This window comes from Meriones unguiculatus, chromosome 3, assembly GCF_030254825.1.
Source record: "Meriones unguiculatus strain TT.TT164.6M chromosome 3, Bangor_MerUng_6.1, whole genome shotgun sequence".
NCBI lineage: Eukaryota > Metazoa > Chordata > Mammalia > Rodentia > Muridae > Meriones > Meriones unguiculatus.
Window position 1 is genome coordinate 74874823 of NC_083351.1, and position 20428 is coordinate 74895250.

General features: G+C 41.6%; 1 protein-coding gene across 5 annotated transcripts in view; it reads right to left on the reverse strand.

Annotated features, from left to right (window-relative positions):
• Nucleotides 1-20428, reverse strand: part of Lrguk (leucine rich repeats and guanylate kinase domain containing) — a 108919-nt gene that overhangs the window by 15423 nt on the left and 73068 nt on the right. For 3 of the 5 annotated variants that reach the window (XM_060380210.1, XM_060380209.1, XM_060380211.1), the window contains one exon: nucleotides 4457-19676. The exons of 1 other annotated variant lie outside the window; for it this stretch is intronic. In XM_060380210.1, coding sequence (XP_060236193.1) covers nucleotides 17626-19676 — 2051 coding nt within the window. In that variant the 3' untranslated portion in view covers nucleotides 4457-17625. One more of the 5 variants, XM_060380212.1, reaches the window with a different exon arrangement.

Sequence of the window (20428 nt, forward strand, 5' to 3'; positions counted from 1 at the left end):
TTGTTTTGTTTTTGTTTTTGAGACAGATTTTCTCCATGTAGCCCTGGTGGTCCTGGATCTCACTCTATAGACCAGGCTGGCCTCGAGCTCAGAGAGCCAACTGCCTCTGCCTCCCAAGTGCTGGGATTAAAGGTGTGAAGCATTACACCCAGCTTCAAAGGAAGGAAATGACATTTAAAATTATTACTATAACATTGAAATTTCTTGTACTTTTGTTGAATACTTATTGAATATCTGACAGCTGTGTCTAGTGCATTTCTCAACTGTTTCTGGACCTGGCACCATTTATTTCGTGTTTGTTTGCTGCACTGGTTAGCAGTGCTGTATAGTGTTACAATATTTGTCATTATATCCCCTTTGGCAGTTAGATTAAAAGTTATGTTTCTATTACTCCTCTTTTAGTAACTTTCCAGAGGCTAAGATCTGTGTCCTTGAGTGACCACTGTCTGATGGGCTGGTGTTAGGAATTACATTTGCCCTCTACCTGGACTTTAGATAGAACAATCCTAGGGCACCCTGTCTCCATCCAGATCCCTTTTCCCTCCTCGCTCTCCCCCAAGAGTTCTTCCCATTTTATGTGAATGTGTGAAAACCTGAGTGTGTGAGCGTGTGTGTCACGTGCATGCATGCTGTCCTTGGAGGGCACTGGGTCCTGTGGTATTAGAATGACAGGTGGTGTGAGCCACCACATGGTGAGAGGAGACCTTGCGCTCTCTGCAGGAGCAGCGAGTGAGTGCTCCTAACCACTGAGCAGCTCTCCAGCCTCTTTAGACCTTTCATGCCTTCCTTATTAGAGCGGGGTACAACAAACGAAAAGTTTACTTAAGTTTTTATATTAAATATCTTAACTGTATTACATTCAAAGAAAGATTATTATTTCATATTAGCAGCATCTTATTTTTTTTGACATCTATCAGTCTGTGTATACGTTTATACCATGGCATACATGAAGAGGTCAGAGGAAAACGTGCACAAGTCGGCTCTTTCTTTCCAACATGTGGGCTCAGATGGTTAAGCTTGACAAGGGTCTCTACTCAAATGAGCCAGTCTCTTCTAATATTTTCTTTCCCCTTTTTTCCTTTTCTTTTCCTATCTTTTCTCTTCTCTCTCTTCTTTTCTTTTTGTTTCTTTGAGACATGGTCACTCTATATAGCCCTGGTTATCCTGAAACTTGCTATGTAGACCAGGTTAGCCTCTAATTCACAAAAACCCATCTGCCCCTGTCTCTTCCCCCAAGTGCTAGGATTAAAGGTGTGCACCACCATGCCCAGCTTATTTTATAGTTTCTTTTTTCTCCTGCTTAATGAGGATAATTTTGGTTAGTATGCAAAGAAATGGGCTTCACTATGACATAGTCATACATACAATTGGTTCTTATTTTTCCCTTATTGCCCGCTCTCAGCCCTCTTTCCTCCCCCTTCTTTTCATTTTGTGTATTCTACTACCTTCTCTTGTTCCTCCTTTTTCTTCATTAAGTCTCTTTCTACTTTCATGTCACACACACACACATAGAGAAACAGACAGATATACACAATAAATTCCATATATGAAATATTCAATAATTGTCTTGAGCCTTGATTCCTTCGCTTAACACAATGACTTCCAGTTCCATTCATTTCCTATGACATTATTTCATTCTTCTCTAGAGATGAATAAAATTTCATTATGCACAGGCACCACATTTTCTTTATCCATTCACTCCCATTTGTGTGGACATCTAGCATGGGTCTATATTTTGGCTATTGTGATTTGTGTGGCGATAAACACAGATGTGTAAATATCTCCGTGGGACGATGCTTCAGGTGCATAGCCAGGGTTGGACCGTTGAGTCATACGGTAGTTCTATTTGTAGTTATCTGACAAATGTCCACATTGATTTCTATAGTGGCTGCCTTATTTTACATTTCAATTAGCATACATCAGACCCCCCTACTTTGGCAGCATTTATTGTCACTTTTTTTTCTTGATATTTTTTCTAGCCATTATGATCTGGACTAGAGAGTAGCTTTAACGTTTTTCCCTAAAGTAAGGCTGTGGAACACTTTTTCAAGTATGTTTTGGTCATTTGTATTTTTTTCTTTGAGAACTACCTGCTCATTTCATTATTCCATTTACTGACTGGATAGGTTATTTGTGTGTGTGTATGTTTAATTTTTTTAATAGAGCCTAGATAGTAATCCAATTGCTTGCTAGCCTTTTGGCTAAGATCAGATGTATATACTAATCTCCTGTTTGATGTATAGTTGACAAAGATTGTTTCCCATTCTGTGATTCACTCTCTGTTCTGTTGAATGTAACTGTTTCCTTTGCTGTGTAAAAACTGTAATTTCTTGCAATCCCACTATTAACTCTTCGGCTGTTTCCTGTATCACTGCAGGATCAGGCAGTATGATCTGTTAGAAACCTTTCATGGTGTTAAGATAGCTTTTTTCAGGTCATAGCCACTAAGGTACCAGATGAGAAACAGATGAAAACCCCACTCGGTGCTCTTTACTGTGATTCATCCCCATTAACGGCCATCAAAGGGAACTCCAGAGAGGGGAAGGGACAATGAAAAGGTGACGTGTACGTGGAAGGGACCATCTTGGTGGCGACACATGAGGAAAAGGGGCAGTTGTCATGGTCACCTGCTGTCAATGAGTCTTTCATGTGCCAGTTACCTTCTTCTCCTCAGGGCACCTCCCTGAGCACAGTATGTAACTGGGATTCCCAATGTGTCCTCTGCTGAAGTTGGCATTTACCAATCTGTGATGGCAATGGTGCGTAATGCTCTGAAATTCCTTTCTGCCTCCCTATTCCCCGGGGAGGAGATCCAATGTAACAAGGAATTTTCATAGGAAGCAAATGAAGTCCTCTAAGAACAGAAGAGTGAAGCAGAAACATCTATTCTTGCACTCAGAATTCCCAACACCTGTCACCTCTTACAGGAGAATGCTTAGGTCCTTTTGTACCTCAGCATAATACTTGACCTTGGTTCTGACTCTGAAGATTGTGTGGTAACTTGCTTTGAATAGCCTAGCCTTAAGTTGACAGCTAGAAGTCCAGCACTGTTCAGGTTTTATAGCTGTGAAGAGACACCATGACAATGGCGACTCTTATAAAGAAAAATGTTTAGTTGGGGCCGGCTTACAGTTTCAGAGGTTTAGTCCATTATAGTCATGTCAAGAAGCAGGCAGACATAGTGCTAGAGAAGGAGCTGAGCGTTGTACATCTGGGTTGGCCAACAGCAGAAGGAGACTGTGTGTCACACTGGGCTAGCTTGAGTATAGGAGACACCTAAGCCCACCTCCACAGTGACACACTTCCTCCAACAAGGCCACACCTCCTAATAGTGCACTCTCTATGGGTCAAGCATTCATACATGAGTCTATGGGGGCATTGCAAGCATTGCAACTGCAATTTTTAAAGTCTCTGCGTTCCCAGATCATCACATAAAAATTATTACCTATGAAAATGAACACAACCTACACTGAACACAGGCCCTATTGTGCATTAGATACTCCTACATGGGTTGGTTTCTGGATGTTCCCAGAGGGGTGAGTTGGGACAAAGTTACAGGCCTGCTTTACATAGTGCTGCCATGAAGCACACTTCTGGAGCAGAACTGATTTTTCCCAGATACTCATAGTCACATCCCAGCTCCAACCAACTTTATTTGTTTTATATAGATGAGTGTTTTACCTGCTGTATACCTGCATGCCAGAAGAGGGCACCAGATCTCACTATAGATGGTTGTGAGCCACCATGTGGTTGCTGGGAATTGAACTCAGGACCTCTGGAAGAACAGCCAGTGCTCTTAACCTCTGAGCCATCTCTCCAGCCCCCCAACTTGCCCCTTGAAATACACTTCTTACTGTGTTTGTTTCATTGTGGTGCTTTTCTATTGCAAAGCAAAGGAGTGGAATGCCAGTGCTTTTACTGGGAGCTGGAGAGAAAGGTACTCAAATGACATTAAAAATTCAATGTCAGAGACAGTAACTATTCCTAGAGATGGGGAGGGGAGAGAAGTAATCTTGTCTTCAGCTCCCAGATGTGAGAGAATAGATTAGGAAAACTTAATAAGCTCCAAATTCTAAACCCTTCCCTCAGTTTGTTTGTTTGTTTTTTAAGACAGGGTCTCACTATGTAGTCCTGTCTGGCCCCAAACTTACAGAGTTCCACCTGTGTCTGCCTCCTGAGTGCTGGGATTAAAGGCATGTGCCACTATGCTCAGACCTGAAACCCCGTTTTATCTGGGGCAGAGTAAGGTTCTATCATCACTGTACCCCATCCTCCCTGCCCTACTACTGGTGACCCTTCCCTGCCCTTACCACTGGTGACTTTTTAGATGAAAGTTTGGCCCATAATTTAGCAAGGTAGTTTCTGTCTGTTGAATCCATGAATTCAACCATATGGTGCTTCCTAGAAAGGTCTTCGGGCTTCTGGTAAGATACCTTAATATCTGGTGAGGAAAAGATAAATTTGTAAATGAAACATACAACAGAGTAAGCTTCTTGATATGACAGCAATGTTTTATATTTCATTTGTCCAAACACAAGAAACTGTATACTTAAAGTTTGTGCATTTCAACTTGAAAATAAATAAGATGCACTGTACAGTAATGATAAAATTAATACATATAAGATTAACACAATGATAAAATTAATGCACCTAGGAGGTACAATCCCTTGGAAGGTGTAATCAGTACCCAGTCAGCACAGGTTTGGTATGAGCATTAATGTAAAACATGTAAAAAAAAAAAACAAAACCAACACAATAGCTTATAACATTTAAAGTTACCCTTATAATAACATTCCATTTGATAAAAGTCTTCCACAAGCCTAGAAAAAATTAAAACATGAAATTCTAAGAAGCTTTAGAGTTCATTGGAACAGGAATTCTTCATAATTAATGTTGAGCCTTTCCTTTAAAACATTAGAAAATCCAGAGATATAGAATATATATTTTCTTGCTCATGCAGATAGGTCCTGAGTTTACAGGTAATCAGGCATTTCAGGAATATTGCTCATAAAATGCTAAAGTAAATAACTCTCACCTATCTTTAGTTAATATGCTTGATTGAGGAAGTGTGAGAAACTACCCTTCATCCAAAGGCAAAAGAAAACATTAAGGTACAACAGAAGTATGTTTTGTTTTTAATACATATAAAATAAAATCAGGAAATAAAAACCTCTAGGTGAAGGTGAAGACTAAGAAGTGGGAATAGATGCCAAGAAGTTAAAGGTACTGGGGCTAAAGCTCACATCCCTCACCTAAGATGGAAGGCAAGGTCTCTGTGCTTGGAAGACAAGGCCTGGGCTCTCTGATATGGTGAGTTGAAGTAAAGAAGAATCTGGAATTCAGCCCACAGATAGAACTTTTCACATAAAGCCTCATTGCTGGCCTGAGGATAAAAACACCTGTAAAAACATGAGACCTTGGGGCTTGTTTTTAGAGAGATGACTTAGCATGCACAAAGCCTTGGGTATAATCCCCAGTTCTCACTAGCTGGGCATGGTGGCATCTACTTGTAATCCCAGCACTTGGGAGGTAGAGATAGGAAGGTCAAAAGTTCATGGTCATCCTCAGCTAAAGAGAATTGAGGCTAGGCTGGGCTATGTGAGATGATGTCTCAAAAAAAAAAAAAAAAAGACTCTAGAGGAGAAGCGGGTGGGAGAAGGACAGGATAAGAGTGAGCTCTCTCCTTCCATGCTGTGTGCTGGGACTGAACACGAACTTGAACCAACTCTGACAATCCTAAAACAATAAAGAAAGTGTAAGCTGTTGCACTGTCGACCCAGCAGGGGGCTCTAGAACTCCACATTGCAGCGCCTGTCCTGAGAGCAGAGCGCGACTGATTGGCTGGTGCAGCAGATGGTCAGGGCCATATCCCAGGAGCTCTAGGGAAGGAGGAATCTCAAGAGGAACATTAAAATAACCATGCTTATCACAACAAAACTGTTAGGTAATACATCCAATGTTGTCAGGTAACGGGACAGAAAGAGATGACATGGTGGCCAAAAGAAGTCCTCTGAGGTGGGTAGGGTAAAAAGGAAATTCTCTGTAACATGGAGAGATGGTCAGAAAAGACATGAAGAAAGAAAATGTTCAAACACCTTGAAGAATGGATGATGAACAATAGGAGGCAGGGAAATCAGTTCTTTAGAAGGAACCAGAAGCATGGCTAACCTGAATATTATTAGCATTAATTAAAAATCCACTGCTTGGGTAGACGGGAACTATATAAAGAAAGACCCACAAGTGGACAGTGTGCAGAGAGCAAGAGAACTTGGAACCCTCAGTTCTAAATGGGGTTCCATCAAGTCCTTCCCTCAGGGTTCAGGGAAATCTGAGGAAGAGGGAGTGAAAAGATTGTAAGACAGATGGCATGGAGAAAAGAAGAAAACAAGGCCTAGACAGAAGAGGGCCAACACGTATGAACACAGAGAGATGGTGGCAGCGTGCACAGGGCGGGGGCCTGATGCAGTCCCAGTGCTGACAGGGAGAGCAGACACCAGCACCCACCCCTAAGAAGCTGTCTTCGCTTGATAACTATTCACAAAGGAAAGTTGGTTTTCTCCCAGCCGTCCTGCCCCATGCCCAGCAGCAAAGGCCACACAAATAAATCCAGTGGCTTGTTTTGTTTTGTTTGACCTTACAGGTCTTTTGCTTATACATTGTGTTATATATTATACAGTTTCCAATTTTGTGTTTTTGCAGGATTTCGGTGTATGGAAATGTGTGAGTCCCTGCAGCTGTTTGTGTTTCTTGTGTTTTCTCTTTGGCTCGTTTTTTCTGCTTGTTTGTTTTGTCTTATTCCAATTTGTTTGTTTTTATTTTATACTATTGTTCTTCTAGATGCCCATTTGCTTTCTAATGAGAGAAAGAAAGGGAGGGTGCAGATTTGGATGGATGGTGAGGTCAGGAGGATCTGGGAGAGGCAACAGTAATAAGATTTATGAAAAAAATAAATTTTTCAATTAAAAAAAAAACAGAATTCACTGCTAGTGCTGGAGAAATGTCTCAGTCAGTATCTGCTACAGATGCATGAAAACCTGAGTTTGGTTCCTTTGTGCCTATATAAAACTCTGGTGTTGCAGTGCGTGTCTGTAACCCCATGCTGGGTGTGGGGCTACATAGGCAGGAGGATGCCTGGGGCTTGCTGCTCACCAGTCAACTTTGGCCTCTGTACACAAATTTCACTCAGGCCTGTTCTCCCATTCTCTCTCTCTCTAGCAGTACCCTCCTTCCAAAATTCATTGTGGCTAAAGCAGATGGATAATGGAGGAAACACAGCTATGCTTCGTTGTTTTTTTGTTTGTTTGTTTGTTTTGTTTAATTTCACAAAATACTTGTCCTGTTGATTGAATAGTGTGGAAAAGAGCAGATGACGCTAAACAAATTGAATAAAAATTTTTAAAATTGTATAAATGCAAAAAAAAATTGTATAAATGCTCCATATTTTCATTACCTTTTCATCCACTGACTAATAAAATATCTGTGCTGGGAATGAGTTACCTCTTCTGGAGCTGCTACCAGTGGGGTCCCATAGACCTCCAAACCTTACAGGCTCTTGCTCTTGCTCTTGGTTACCCTCTAGAACTTAGCAGTAAGGCCCTGACGACCTCCAAACTTAAGTCTTAGGGTGTGGAGAAATTGTGCTGTTACTGACCTAGATCCTTCATGGCTACTGGCTCATTTTATAGGTAGTACCAAAGGAGAAAAACAATCACCAATCTTATCCAGCTGTGAATCCTGAGAGCTACAATAATGAATGGCCTGGCAAGAAATGCCCACTGATGCAATAGTGGACAAACGTCATGGGAATAACCAACCATTTTCTGGTTGGAGTTAAGCCCTGCTTCTTAAGATGGAGCCCATACTCGTCACTGTTATCAGGATCTGTGGGCTAGACAGATCACAAGTTAAGGCAGAACCTACTACTTTACTAAGTAGACAAAATAATAAGCGGAATCCAGGTGATCTGTTATTATAGATTAGTATACCCCTAAAACCTCAGCAGAGAAGCTTCTTTTTGCAGTTGCTGGTGATTAATATAGAAACCCATAACCAGTCAAGATGCAGAGAATAACAGACGAAGGAATCCTTAGTCCTAAATGGGACTCCTATATCACACTCACTCTCCCCAAGGCTCAGGGATCATTGTTGAAAAGGAAAGTGAAAAGATTTTAAGAGCCAGGAGCAGTGGGTGACTGGAACAAAAAGCAGTGTTCTCCAGGCACAAGAGGGCAGATGCATACAGGAACTCCCAGCATCTGGGACAGAGTGCATGGCTCAAGAAACCCAGGAAGGAAGTGGATATGGTCATGAAGTCTCACTCCCAAGCTGAGGATCTATTGCAATGGGTAGATGATAGGAGTGGGAAAGTTTGTTTGTTTTTATGATGTGGCCCCTAGTTGGTTGACGAGCAGATGGCCACATGCCCAAAAATATACAGGCAGCACAAACAGCAGTCTGTGTGTTTAAACACTAACAGGCACAGAAGAGTTGGCTGGGTACGGAAGAGAGCGTGGATTAGGAAGCGTTAGAGAAAGGAAGCTAGTATGAGCAAAGTACAATGTAAGATTTTTCAAATAATTAATAAAATATTTTTAAAAGACAAAAACTGGAGACCACAGACATTGAAATAGCTGCCATACAGAAGATTGTTTACCACATGTGTGCATTCATGTATGTTCCTACCTACTGGATCATTTTTATAGAAACATTATATAAGCTAATTCAAAATACAGTTTTCATATGGGCTTTTTCTAGCTTTCTAAGACATAAGCTCTCTGTACTATGGTATAACACAGCCATGCTCAATCTGACAGTGCAGTGGAGCTTAATTCCAACAGTTTAATGTCTTACTAGCTAGCAATAGAATATTTGAGACACAGATAATGCGTTTATATTACCTAAATTACATTAGAATGACACCACTTTAGTGGCTTGAATTCCTGTAATAAAGAGTTTCATATCATTTAAAAAATATTTTTCTAATGTCTTAATACATCAGAAGAAAAAATATCTTCCTCCTCAGGTAAAAACCATGCCACAGCGCACTGCCTCAAACTTCCTGAATGCCATCTTAAGTCCAAGTATCTGAATTTGCCTTCAGGAGAAGCTTAAAAAGCATGTAAACTACTTTACAGTCCATGGAAGACACACGCTCTTCATTATATAGGCCAATTAAATTTATTTAAATGCCTACAGTGAAGCGTAAATGAGTTTAATGAAGCATGGAGGATTTTCAAGTTGCTTTATGGATAGTATCATTACCAGAAGCAAGAGAATGCAGAAAAATATGGAACAAATAGAATGCAGTTATCTAAAATGACTTATACCTTGTATTTAGGTGCACTCCTTTGAAGTCAAATGACTCAAATATTATTTGGACAATGCATTTTAAAGAAATATGCACAGAATGCAATCTAACCAGCAAATAGGGTAGAGACAAAAAAAACGTAGGAGCAAACTATGTACGTATGTGTTTAATATTGTATCATACAGGATACATAGGATACTTCACACACAGGAAAGGAGAAAATAAGGACATGGTAGCAAAGGCAAACATCCAGGTCAGTAAGTACTAATTAAATTGCCATGTGGCGGCCAGGCTGTGAATAATACGAAAAGTGAAAGCCACATTTTAATAAGCAGTGTTTCTATGGTAGTAAGATTACTTGTGTAGCATATTCATATGGGCACTCTCCATATACACGAGGCTGATCATTTTTCAATAGGAAACCCTGTAACTATTTAAATAAAAATCTGAAAAGGAATTGTATTCCAACTAGTTTTTCTCTCTTTAAAAGAAACAGTCACTGGAAATGGATGACTTCTGAAATAAGCTTCAGTTTTCAGAAAAACAGTATTCATTTTTTTCTCTATGCAAAAAAGCTCTAAAACATGCAATTTTCTTTTAAGTAAGAGTAATTTATCCCTGTCATGATTATTAATATATATACATATGTAAATTCTCACAACCCCTACAAGAAATATGCATAAATATATACCATGAAATATACAACCATGAAAATGACTTAAGACAAATTAAAACATAATAATGTGCTATAGAATATAAAATATTTATTTCTAATAGAATAGTTATATAATTTGTAGATGAAAATGAAGAAAAACAATGGCTTCATTAGAGAGTATTTTCACAAAATTGAAGGTACCAAAAGAAGCTATTTTTCCAAGACAGAATTGCATCTCAAAAGCATGTCTGTTTGTGTTCTAAGAAAAGAATAATAGCAAACAGAAAATCATTTCATATAATACCCATGATAATTTTCCATTGCAAAATAAGATACTATGTAGAAAGCTATCTCAAAAATCCAAGGAAATAGAGTAATAATGTTCATGTTTCTATGGCAAAATGAATACATTTGCTAAACTGTTCCAACAGGGAGATGCTCTATTCTCCAGTGTCCAATCAAAGGGATAACTAGCTACTTAAACAGAAACAGATTCCACACCAAGGGGAAAATGCATGTGAAAATATATTCATACACAGAGAAAATGAAGTTTAAAACCTCTTTTTTCTTCTAGACTTTGTAGTTGGTACTTTCAGTGGACCTCAACTAACAAGCCAGCATTCAGACACCAAATCCAGAATGTTCCAGTTAAAACATATGATAATACCAGAACGTTTTACAAAATGAGAAACTTTGTCATAAAGTTGTTAATCGATACTTTGAATGAAATAAAATATAGAGAGGGAAGAGCAAATATCAAGTGTGAATCTTGGTTTATAAAGATCTGCATTTTATGGGAAAACTGGAGACAAGGGGAACCAGCAGTGACAGGCAGGAGGGAAACCCAGAGGGACAGAAACCCAGAGGGAGCTTCAGCACAAGCGTAAAGTTTCCTTCTTTTTTGACCAATATTTGTTTGAACAAATATTTCTGAGGCACTGCACCACCACTGAAACGGAGCCTCTTATTGCTAACCTTCCTTGATTTGACAGCCTCTTTCCTTGGCCTCTTGAGTAGCTAGGATCTAGGCTCATTCTGTTGCACTGGCCAAACTAAGCCTTTTGAGCAACTTTCTCTTAGGCACTATTTCATTGATTGCTTTTCCCAGCAAAGGCTTTTATGCCTTTCTCCAGTTGGATGCTTAGTTCTGTTCTTGAAAACTGAGGGTTGACAGATCCAGGAGCAAAAGCCACAACAAAGAGAAAACAAAACGTTTATTACCCAGACACATAATGCAATGAGAAAGCATTTGCTCTCTACACAGTAGTACATACTTGATTTCAATCAATAATGAGATAACAATAAAAAGAACAGCTAGCATTTATTGAGCATGTACTATGTGCCAGCTGTTATCCTATGCATTTGATGTGTGTGTTACAAGGAAATTCACCACTGGCTCATATTTGATGCCCCTCCTTGTCTTCTCCAGGTGGCAGCTGCCTGCAAATGCCTACTGAAGAAGCCCCCATTTTAGGAATATTATGCTGAACTACCATTTCTTTCTAATATTGTTCAATCTCCTTAAATTGGTCAAGGCTGAAATCATAAAGTGATTTTCAGAGGAGGCAATTTCAGTTAACAAACACCTGCAATTAGATTAAATAGAACACACTGTCCTATCCTGTTTACATGCTGGGGCTAACAAGTGGTCATCTTGGTACTGAGAAGATAGCTGACACTGCTCTAGGTGCTTTTCAGTACACTCACTCATTTACTCTTGGCTAGACTGTAGAGTACCTGAAGTTTCCAGGGGTTATTTTGACATTCAGCAGATTTATACTTGAGACTTTCTAAGGTTACAATCATTAACAGGTCTTCAGCTTCTGCTGCTCATGACTGCCATCCCACAGTCAGCTTTGAGGTTAGACGTCTACTGTGCTAACACTGCATACCATCACCACACAGAAAGAGAGGCAGACATTTGCTCTCTTTGCTGGATGCTTAGTCAGCACAAAAAGTTATTACAGAGTTAGTCTTTCAAATCCTGCCATGCATGTAAACTCACTGATGGCCATTTTGTGCTAGATGCCATATCAACACCTCAATGACCTCAAGTGGAATTTGGAGGCTCCTTTACTGTAAGTGTTGTTTATAGGCTTCTCATAGAGCTAAGGAAATTGGTTAATTACTTAGTGGTAGCATCAACGCCGATCAAGAGTGTTTCCAAGCTTTATATAAGAGCTTACAGCTATGTATGTTGGTATATGGTCTCAGGTTGAGACCAAACAAATAACGAAGGACTTAACTGCCAATACGCCAGATCCTGCCCTCAGAGGAGAATTCAGTGTAAGTTGAGGCTAGCCTATCTAGCTAATCTGAAGGCAGACAGAGAAAGTAGGAGACCTGGCAAGCAGGCCTAGGGAACAGGACAAGGTTGAGGTCCAGAAGGCTCAGTACACAGCTTTTCAAACTGTGCCAACTACATTGTGAAATAGTAGGCTACAACCTGCCTTCAGAAAATTTCAATGCAGCACCACAGAAAATACGAGTGCATCACCTTATGAAGGGTGCTGTTCCCTTTATGTGGTTGTGTTTACTGGGCTGCAATGCTGTGAAATATACTTCTACCTATGGAGCTTGCTCAAAAATATTTTTTTTAAGCCAGTGAGCTTAAAAACACTACTAAGAACACTCCATTTTCTACTACAAAAGCATGCTACTTAATGAAAAAGGCAGGTGATTCTTCACACCCAACAAGCAGACCAGTTGTAAGTGGATAAAAAATCATAAGGAGAAACTTAGGTTCCATCCACTCTATGACGTCAGCCAACGTACGGAGGCTTTTTTTGTAAGATGATGCATCTGATGTCTAGAGGAAGCCATTCTGTTTTTCTGCAAGCCACTCCTGACTCTTAGAAAGTTCTGTATTACATCAAATTGAAATAGACCAAAGAGACACGGCAGCTCTTCAAAGAGTGTGTGTGTGTGTGTGTGTGTGTGTGTGTGTGTGCGCGTGCGTGCGCACGCGTGTGCATTAATTCATGTTTCTCAGAATAAACATGAACTCATTGCAGAAAACTTAGAAAATACCAAAAACATAAATGAGAGGGGAAAAATTGTCACAATCTAGCATTCCTGAGTTAACATGAGAACCACACTGACTGTACCTCCTTGGCCCCTTTCTCCCTCATATGTAGTGAACACTGTCTTTTAAGTAAATATTCTACAGGATTACAAGGGCAACATAAGGCAGATGTCTCTAGCAGATGGCTGTGTTGTAAATGCATTTCAAAAATTCTATTACACAGAGTATTTCTAACCTTCATTATAAAATTTGATATGAACATTCTCGTGTACATTTCCTCATGACAATTCTTGGATCTAAATGATCAAATTAAAGGTCTATAAACTGTAACTCTGTCATGACGGAGGGCAGAAATCAGTTCTTCAGAAAAGGCCAGTTTACCTCTTCACCGACAAAAGAGACTTCCCCAAATACTTCTTAACCTGCTTGATATGGCCTAAGCTGGTATTAAAAAAAGTCTGTTCTGTTTTAACTTATAACAAGGTTAAATTATTTCTGACATATTTATTGGACATTTTTACTTCCTCTTTCGTGAGTTGCTTGATCATGCCTTCTCTCTCTTTTGGAGGCTCAGCTCTTTCTGTATGTAAAGAGGGTTCTCATGCCTGGCGGAAATACTCTCATTGATTTGAACACTAAATGCCAGACTTCCTTAAGAAGTTGGTATTATGAGCCCACCATGACTTTTCTTTGTATCTCTAAAGACTGCCTTGTGACAAATGTCAGGTGGAGGCAATATGAACTTTGCCTGTTGGTGTAGATGGAAAACTATCATTTAAATATTTATACTCTGCATTGAAAAACTGAAATTTTTCTTTGTGGCAAGATAATCAATATTAAGAGCAAAATCCTCTCACCAGAGACAACAGTCTTTTCCACTCCTTTCAAAAGTGCAAAAGCAGTGAGTCTGAGGTATAAAAATTCAAACCACAGAAACAAACAAGCCAAAAAAAATTTTTAAAACCTCTCTTATGCTGTTGGTGTTCTGTTCAGGAAGTTGTCTCCTGAGTTCAAGGTTCTTCCCCACTTTTTCTTCTAACAGGTTTAGTGTGTCTGTTTTTATATTGAGGTCTTTGAACCACTTGGATTTTAGTTTTGTGCAGGGTGATAAGTATGGATCTATTTGCATTTTTCTACATGTAGACATCCAGTTAGACCAGCACCATTTGTTGAAGATGCTGTCTTTTTTCCATTGTATGATTTTGACATCTTTGTAAAAAATCAGGTGTCCATAAGTGTGTGGGTTTATTTCTGGGTCTTCTATTCAATTCCATTGATCCACCATTCTGTTTCTATGCCAGTACCATGCAGTTTTTATTACTGTTGCTCTATAGTAAAGCTTGAGATCAGGGCTCTTAGATCAACAATCAATAAATGGGACCTCATGAAACTGAAAAGTTTCTGTAAAGCAAAGGACACTGTTATCAGAACAAAACGACAGCCTACGGACTGAGAAAGGATCTTCACCAACCTTATATCTGACAGAGGGCTAACATCCACAATATATAAAGGACTCAAGAAGTTAAACAGCAACAAATCAAGTAGCCCAATTTAAAAAATGGGGCACAGAGCTAAACAGAGAATTTTTAACAGAGGAAAATCGAATGGTGGAGAAACACTTAAGAGAAATGCTCAACACCCTTAGTCATCAGGGAGATGCAAATCAAAATGATCCTGAGATTTCACCTTACACCCATCAGAATGGCTAATATCAATCAAAAACTCAAGTGACAACACTTGCTGGAGAGGATGTGGAGAAAGAGGAACCCTACTCCACTGCTGCTGGGAATATAAATTTGTACAACCACTTTGGAAATCAATCTGATATTTTCTCAGACAATTAGGAATAGTGCTACCTCAAGATCCAGCTATGCCACTCCTAGGCATATATCCAAAAGATGCTCAAGTATACAAGGACATTTGCTCAACCATGTTTGTAGCAGCTTTAGTTGTATTTATTTGTATAACCAGAAGCTGGGATATAAAGTGAATAAACTGTAATTAATAAAATTAAAATAAAAAAATAAAAAAACCTTATTACGAATCCAAGGGCTTCCTCCACAGCACAGGGAAACTTGCTTAGTGTGTACCACTTGAACAAAAAGGTAGCTCCAAGGGCCTTCAAAATAGCAGCCAAAGAGGACACCCAACATGATTCGAAAGCCTGCTACCAATGTGAGGCTCTGGCACCCCAAATTCCATGTATAGGAAATGAGAGATGTGCTGGTCATCATGGCACATGCCTTCAATCCCAACAGAGGCAGAGACAGGTATAGCTCTGTGAGTTCAAAGCCATCTTCCTAGTCCAGCCAGAACTACATAAAGAGATCCTCTGTGAGAGAGGGGGGAAAGAGAAGGAGGGGCAGGCAATTCTTTGCTTGCTGCATTTCATAATCTAACCTCTCCACAGCCAAGCTAAATACCACATGGATTTGACCTTCCCTGATTCTAGTACCATCCATCTTTCAGGACCTTACCCAGACCTGTCCTGACTCCTGCCATGATGTGCCAGTCATTCTGTTTCTATTATTGTCTTCCTTAACTTTATCCCTCAAGTACAAATTTAAGCACAGCCCTCCACTCACTGTTACAAGATGGGGCTTCCCAAACTTCTTCTCACGGCAGATTAGATAGGTCTGTAGTTCACCTGGCTTCTGGGTCCTGAGGAGATACCAGCTGCCCCGGTGTGTGTATTTAATGACAGGAAGCATCCCCTTTCTCATCCATCCACTGGCCAATTTTGCAGCCCTGAAGACGCAGCTGAGGGATGAACTTCTCTTAGAAGTGTTTCCTGGTACAGGTCCAGCCGGCTGAGCTCTGTGCCCTTCCTCAGCACTCAGTGAATGCCCTAACTGCAGTCTAGAAAAGTAAACGACCAGGTGTTCTCATCTGCAGGATGTCAAATACAGCTGAGCATGCTTTGGGGTAACCTAATTACATGGTGTAGTAATGGACCCTTCATCAGAGTTCCTTGCTTGAAGCGTCAGCATTATCTTATTGCATACCCAGTGACATTACTATATCTGGCACATAGAATATGCTCAATAAAAGCTTACTTGATGATGACTTCACTTAATAAACACAAATTACTTTACAAACATCCTATAATTTTTTTAGAGAAGGCAGGTAATCAGAAGATAAGTACTAATATTACATAGTTATGAGAACAGTCTTGTTTGCTGAGAGGCTCCCTTACATCCCTGATCTGAAAAATATCAATGTCTTCTATTGCACTTGAAATAACATTTGTACATATATTTTCTATAAATTAAGACACAGGCTCTAGTCCTTGGTTACATATTGAAATATGGGATATCAAACATAATTTCAATACATTCCTGTCCATACAGTAAGTACTCAATAATTATCTTCTAACTTGTTTTTAAGAGTAGAATCATGGGCTGATTGTCCTGACCGCAATTACCCTCCTTTCTAGAAGCACAGTCTTCATATAGAGCAGCGGACCTCGCGGGTTACACATAGTGGCAACAACCCATGCCATGTTCATTCTAAATGAACGATTGATCAAAGGGATTGTAATCAGCCTTTCTTTGGATTTTCTTTTTAATCTCAGGATTAAGGATGACTTAGATTAATCTCTTTATAGCAGAGATTAGAGATGCCATCAGAGGTAACTTGAGAGTAGTCTGTGTTCATGTCCCTGCTATGTAGACAGAATGATTGATATATAACCATTTATAGTTCAAAGAATGGAGCCAACATTGAGAACAGAGGTGAGAAGTAATGGGAGTCCCAGACTTTTGCTTAGTCCAGAAGATGACAAGAACCCAGGCGATGTTCAGCAGTTGGCACCTGGTCTCTCTGAGAGCCTGCTCCACCCCTGTCCTTCCCATAGTTTGGCTGTGTGACATGTACACATACTTCCTTCTAACAGGTTTCCATGGGCTGCCTCTGGCTGCACCTTAGTCACTGACAGGAATATAACAGAATATAGAGAAACAAATGAAAGCCCATTTCTCTGAATTTTCTCCCCACAAATGCTTTTAAATGGTTCAACCAGATGGTTTAGAATAACGAAGGCATGGGCCATCAGATTCCTACTCAAAGGCAGAAGGAGGGTACTCATTTTGAAATATACAGACAAAAGGGAGTTTCATAACATCTGCCTCATGTGCTTGGCTTGGCTTGTAGAGATCTATCCTCATAAGTTAACTGAAGGCTGGGAATCTTTAAAAACAGCAGGGGTTCTTTTTTGCAGAATCCTTTCTGCTGCCAGGCCCCTCCAACAATGCAAGGAGCATGAGGAAATTTTCTAGTCTGGAAGTGAATTTTCCTAAGGAAGATGGCAAACTGCCCTGCTTCGGCCATGAAGTCCTATTGAAAACTGTAGCTGAACACAAGGGACCCTTGATGACACCAGCATTCTAGGCTGAGTCACTGGCAGCAACCAACAAGTTGTGTCCCCTGTCACCCCTGCTGCTGCCACAAGGGAAACAGAGTTACAACGACTTCTGGGCTCCCAAAGCGAGGTGCTGACTGGTGTCTGCAGTAGGAAGCCAGTGGTCGCACCTTCGTGTCCTATGACAGCACAGCTTGGAGGGAGGGCACATCTTCTCAGGAGCTAAGGCCTACACTTTGATGCTCTGGCTGCCCCTGGCTCGAAGTTTTCCCGTCCAGCTACCCTGCTCCTGACACCCGATTTTGGAGAGTAGCAGGGCTTCTGTCTGGTGCCACAACCCCATTTTTTTGAGTTCGTTTTTCTTTGGATTGCTGCTTTGATACAAGTATGCTGTGTCTCTGGGCATAGCCCTGTCTGATCTCCCTGATGTCCTTATGGGCTTGTGTCTCTTTGGCCCGCAGCTGGCTGGGGCCCGCAACTTCTCTCTTCTGAGACCTTCCCTGTATTGGGGTGTGTTCCCTTCCCACAGGAGGCACCTCCAGAGCAGAAACCTCATGTGCTGACTTGGCAGGGGCCAGACCCTCTCGGGTTTGCTGATCCTTACCAAGGGCAGTTTCGCTTTCTTGAGCTAGTCCTTCAGACACTTCTCCGTTTTGGGGTGCACCTGAGGACTGAGCCACTTCCTTCAGGGTGAGATTGGCCTGTGGTTTCTTTCTGGGATTGTGTTCTTTGTGATTTTTCTCCTCCTTGTTCTGGGGGTCTGCTGGCACTGGTTCAGTGTGGCTCATAGGGGAACTGGAGCCAAGTGGGTCAGATACATTCCTAGGAGTTGGCTTGCAGTGGGATTCTGGCTGTTGGGCTGTCAGAGACTTTCCTTGGGCTGTCTGAGACTTTCCAATTGGTATCTTTCTCAGGTATGGTGACCCTTTAGCTGTCTTTCTTTGCGTGAGTCTTTTTTCAGTAGCTTCCTTCTGCTTAGTGGGCTCCTGGCTGTGAATTGAGGCCTGCAGATTTGGAATCTTCTTACTGGAGACATGGCCTCCTTTGGAAGTTTTCCTTTCCTTTGCAGACTTTGAAGCAGGCCTTGGCCCAGTGTTCTGGGAAAGCTGAGGTTCCTTGGACTGAGCAGAAATATGTGGGAGCTGGACTGTAGGTGCCTCCTCTTCCTGGTGTTGGTTGGGGGTATGCTGCAGGACTTGTTCCTGGATCGGGGGGCTAATAAGTGGGAGCTTCAGCTCACTGGCTTTCCCAGCCTGGGCTTGCTGTGGGCTATGGGCTGTGTGGGGGCTCGGATTTGAGGGCAGTTTAGACTGGGGAGGGCTGATGGAGGGAAGCTTCCTGGGGTCTCCATCCTGAGTTGGGAGAGACCTGGGAGATGGGGTCGGGGTCTTATCTGAGCTTGTCCCCAAAACCTCTTCCCTGCTGGGAGAGAGAAGCTTGGGTGTGGGTCTCCTGCTCTGGAGAGGAGCCAGGGTTTGGGGCTGGGGCAACCTGGTAGGAGCCAGCCGGCTTCTAGGAAGCAAGGCTACTGGCTGTTCCCTGACTTGGGTATGATTTGAGTTTATGGATGAGTCTTGGGAAGGGGATACTTCTGGGTAAGGAGTACTGGCCCAGACAGCTGCTGCTTTGGGGGTTCCCTCCTTCAGAGGTGGTTGAGAGCCCCCATCAGGCTTTTCTACTGAGGGGTGGGAAGGATTTTCTGGAAGACTCTGAGTGGAGCTACTGGGTGTAGCATTGGCTGACTCGGTTCCCTCATCCTGCTTTCTCTGAGGACTGAGGGAAGCCAGGTTGGGTCCCTGTGAAGGTTCAGTCAAGGGTGGGTTGCTAGGGGCTACTTTAGTCTCTCCGGATTCCTTATCCTGGTCTATCTGAGGGCCTGGTGGGGGAACAGGATCAGGATGCGGAGGCAGCTCCTGAGATGCAACAGTAGACTGTTCTGCTTTTAGCACAAGTGGCCCAGGCTCCTCTTCAGGGCCACCCATCTCAATGGTTATTTTTGGAGGAAGGCTGGCTGGCTGACCATACTCTTCCTCCGCCTTTGGTGATATGTCTTGGGCCTGCTGAGGAATAGCAAGTGTTGAAGAACTGACCTGCCGAGGTAAGTCCAGGTGGATGCTGGGAGAAGGCTCTTTGACTTCTCCCTCCTCAGTTAACTCCTGGCTCTGTGGGGGAGCAGGGTTCTGATTTTCTGGGGCCTTTGCTTCAGTCTGTACTTCCAGGAAAGCCCCTGATTTTTGGCCATCTGCTTGTAGTCTTGCCAAGCGCCTAGGGGAGGGGACCAGGTGTGCTGGGACCCCAGAGATGGTCTTCTTGCTAGAGGGAGCTCCTGCTTTAATATAAAGAGAAGTTAGCTACAATGGCTTTTTCTTGTTAGAAATTAACAACAAAAATTCTCATTTCTTATTGGAGCGATGGCTCAGAGGTTAAGAGCACTGGCTGCTCTTCCAGAGGTCCTGAGTTCAATTCCCGGCTACCACATGGTGGTTCACAACCATCTATAATGAGATCTGGTGCCTTCTTCTGGCATGTAGGTATACATGCAGACAGAACATTGTATACATAATAAATAATTTTTTTTAAAAAAAACAAACCTCATTTCTCTTTGGTAACACATGGGGACCTTTAAAAGAAGAAAACCACATGTAGAACTCCCCTTCTCCTTGAGGTAAACTAAGGAGCTACATTTCTCTAATTTGATAGAAGTTAGGACCATTTTTTAATGAACTGAAAGATGAATTTAAAATGACTAAACATCTAGATGTTGACTCAAAAACAAATTTGTATCTGTGATGGTGAGGAGAGTTTCCAAACGAATGAGCTTGGTTTCACTGTTTAATGGTTAAGAAATATTCCGTGAGTGATGTGCAGAGTCCTGTCTCTTTACTAATGCCCTTGAGGGTCACAGTCCAGGAGGAACCCGGTAAGAAAAGGAAAGAAGGACATCAGAAAATACGAAGGTCTGCTCCTGAAGATCAGGGATTCACATCATGGTCCTCAACCCCACTATCACCCTAGATTTCCCTGGCTATAGAAGTGGCTCCCAGAGGCCACTGGCAATACTGACACTGCAGAGATGTCCAT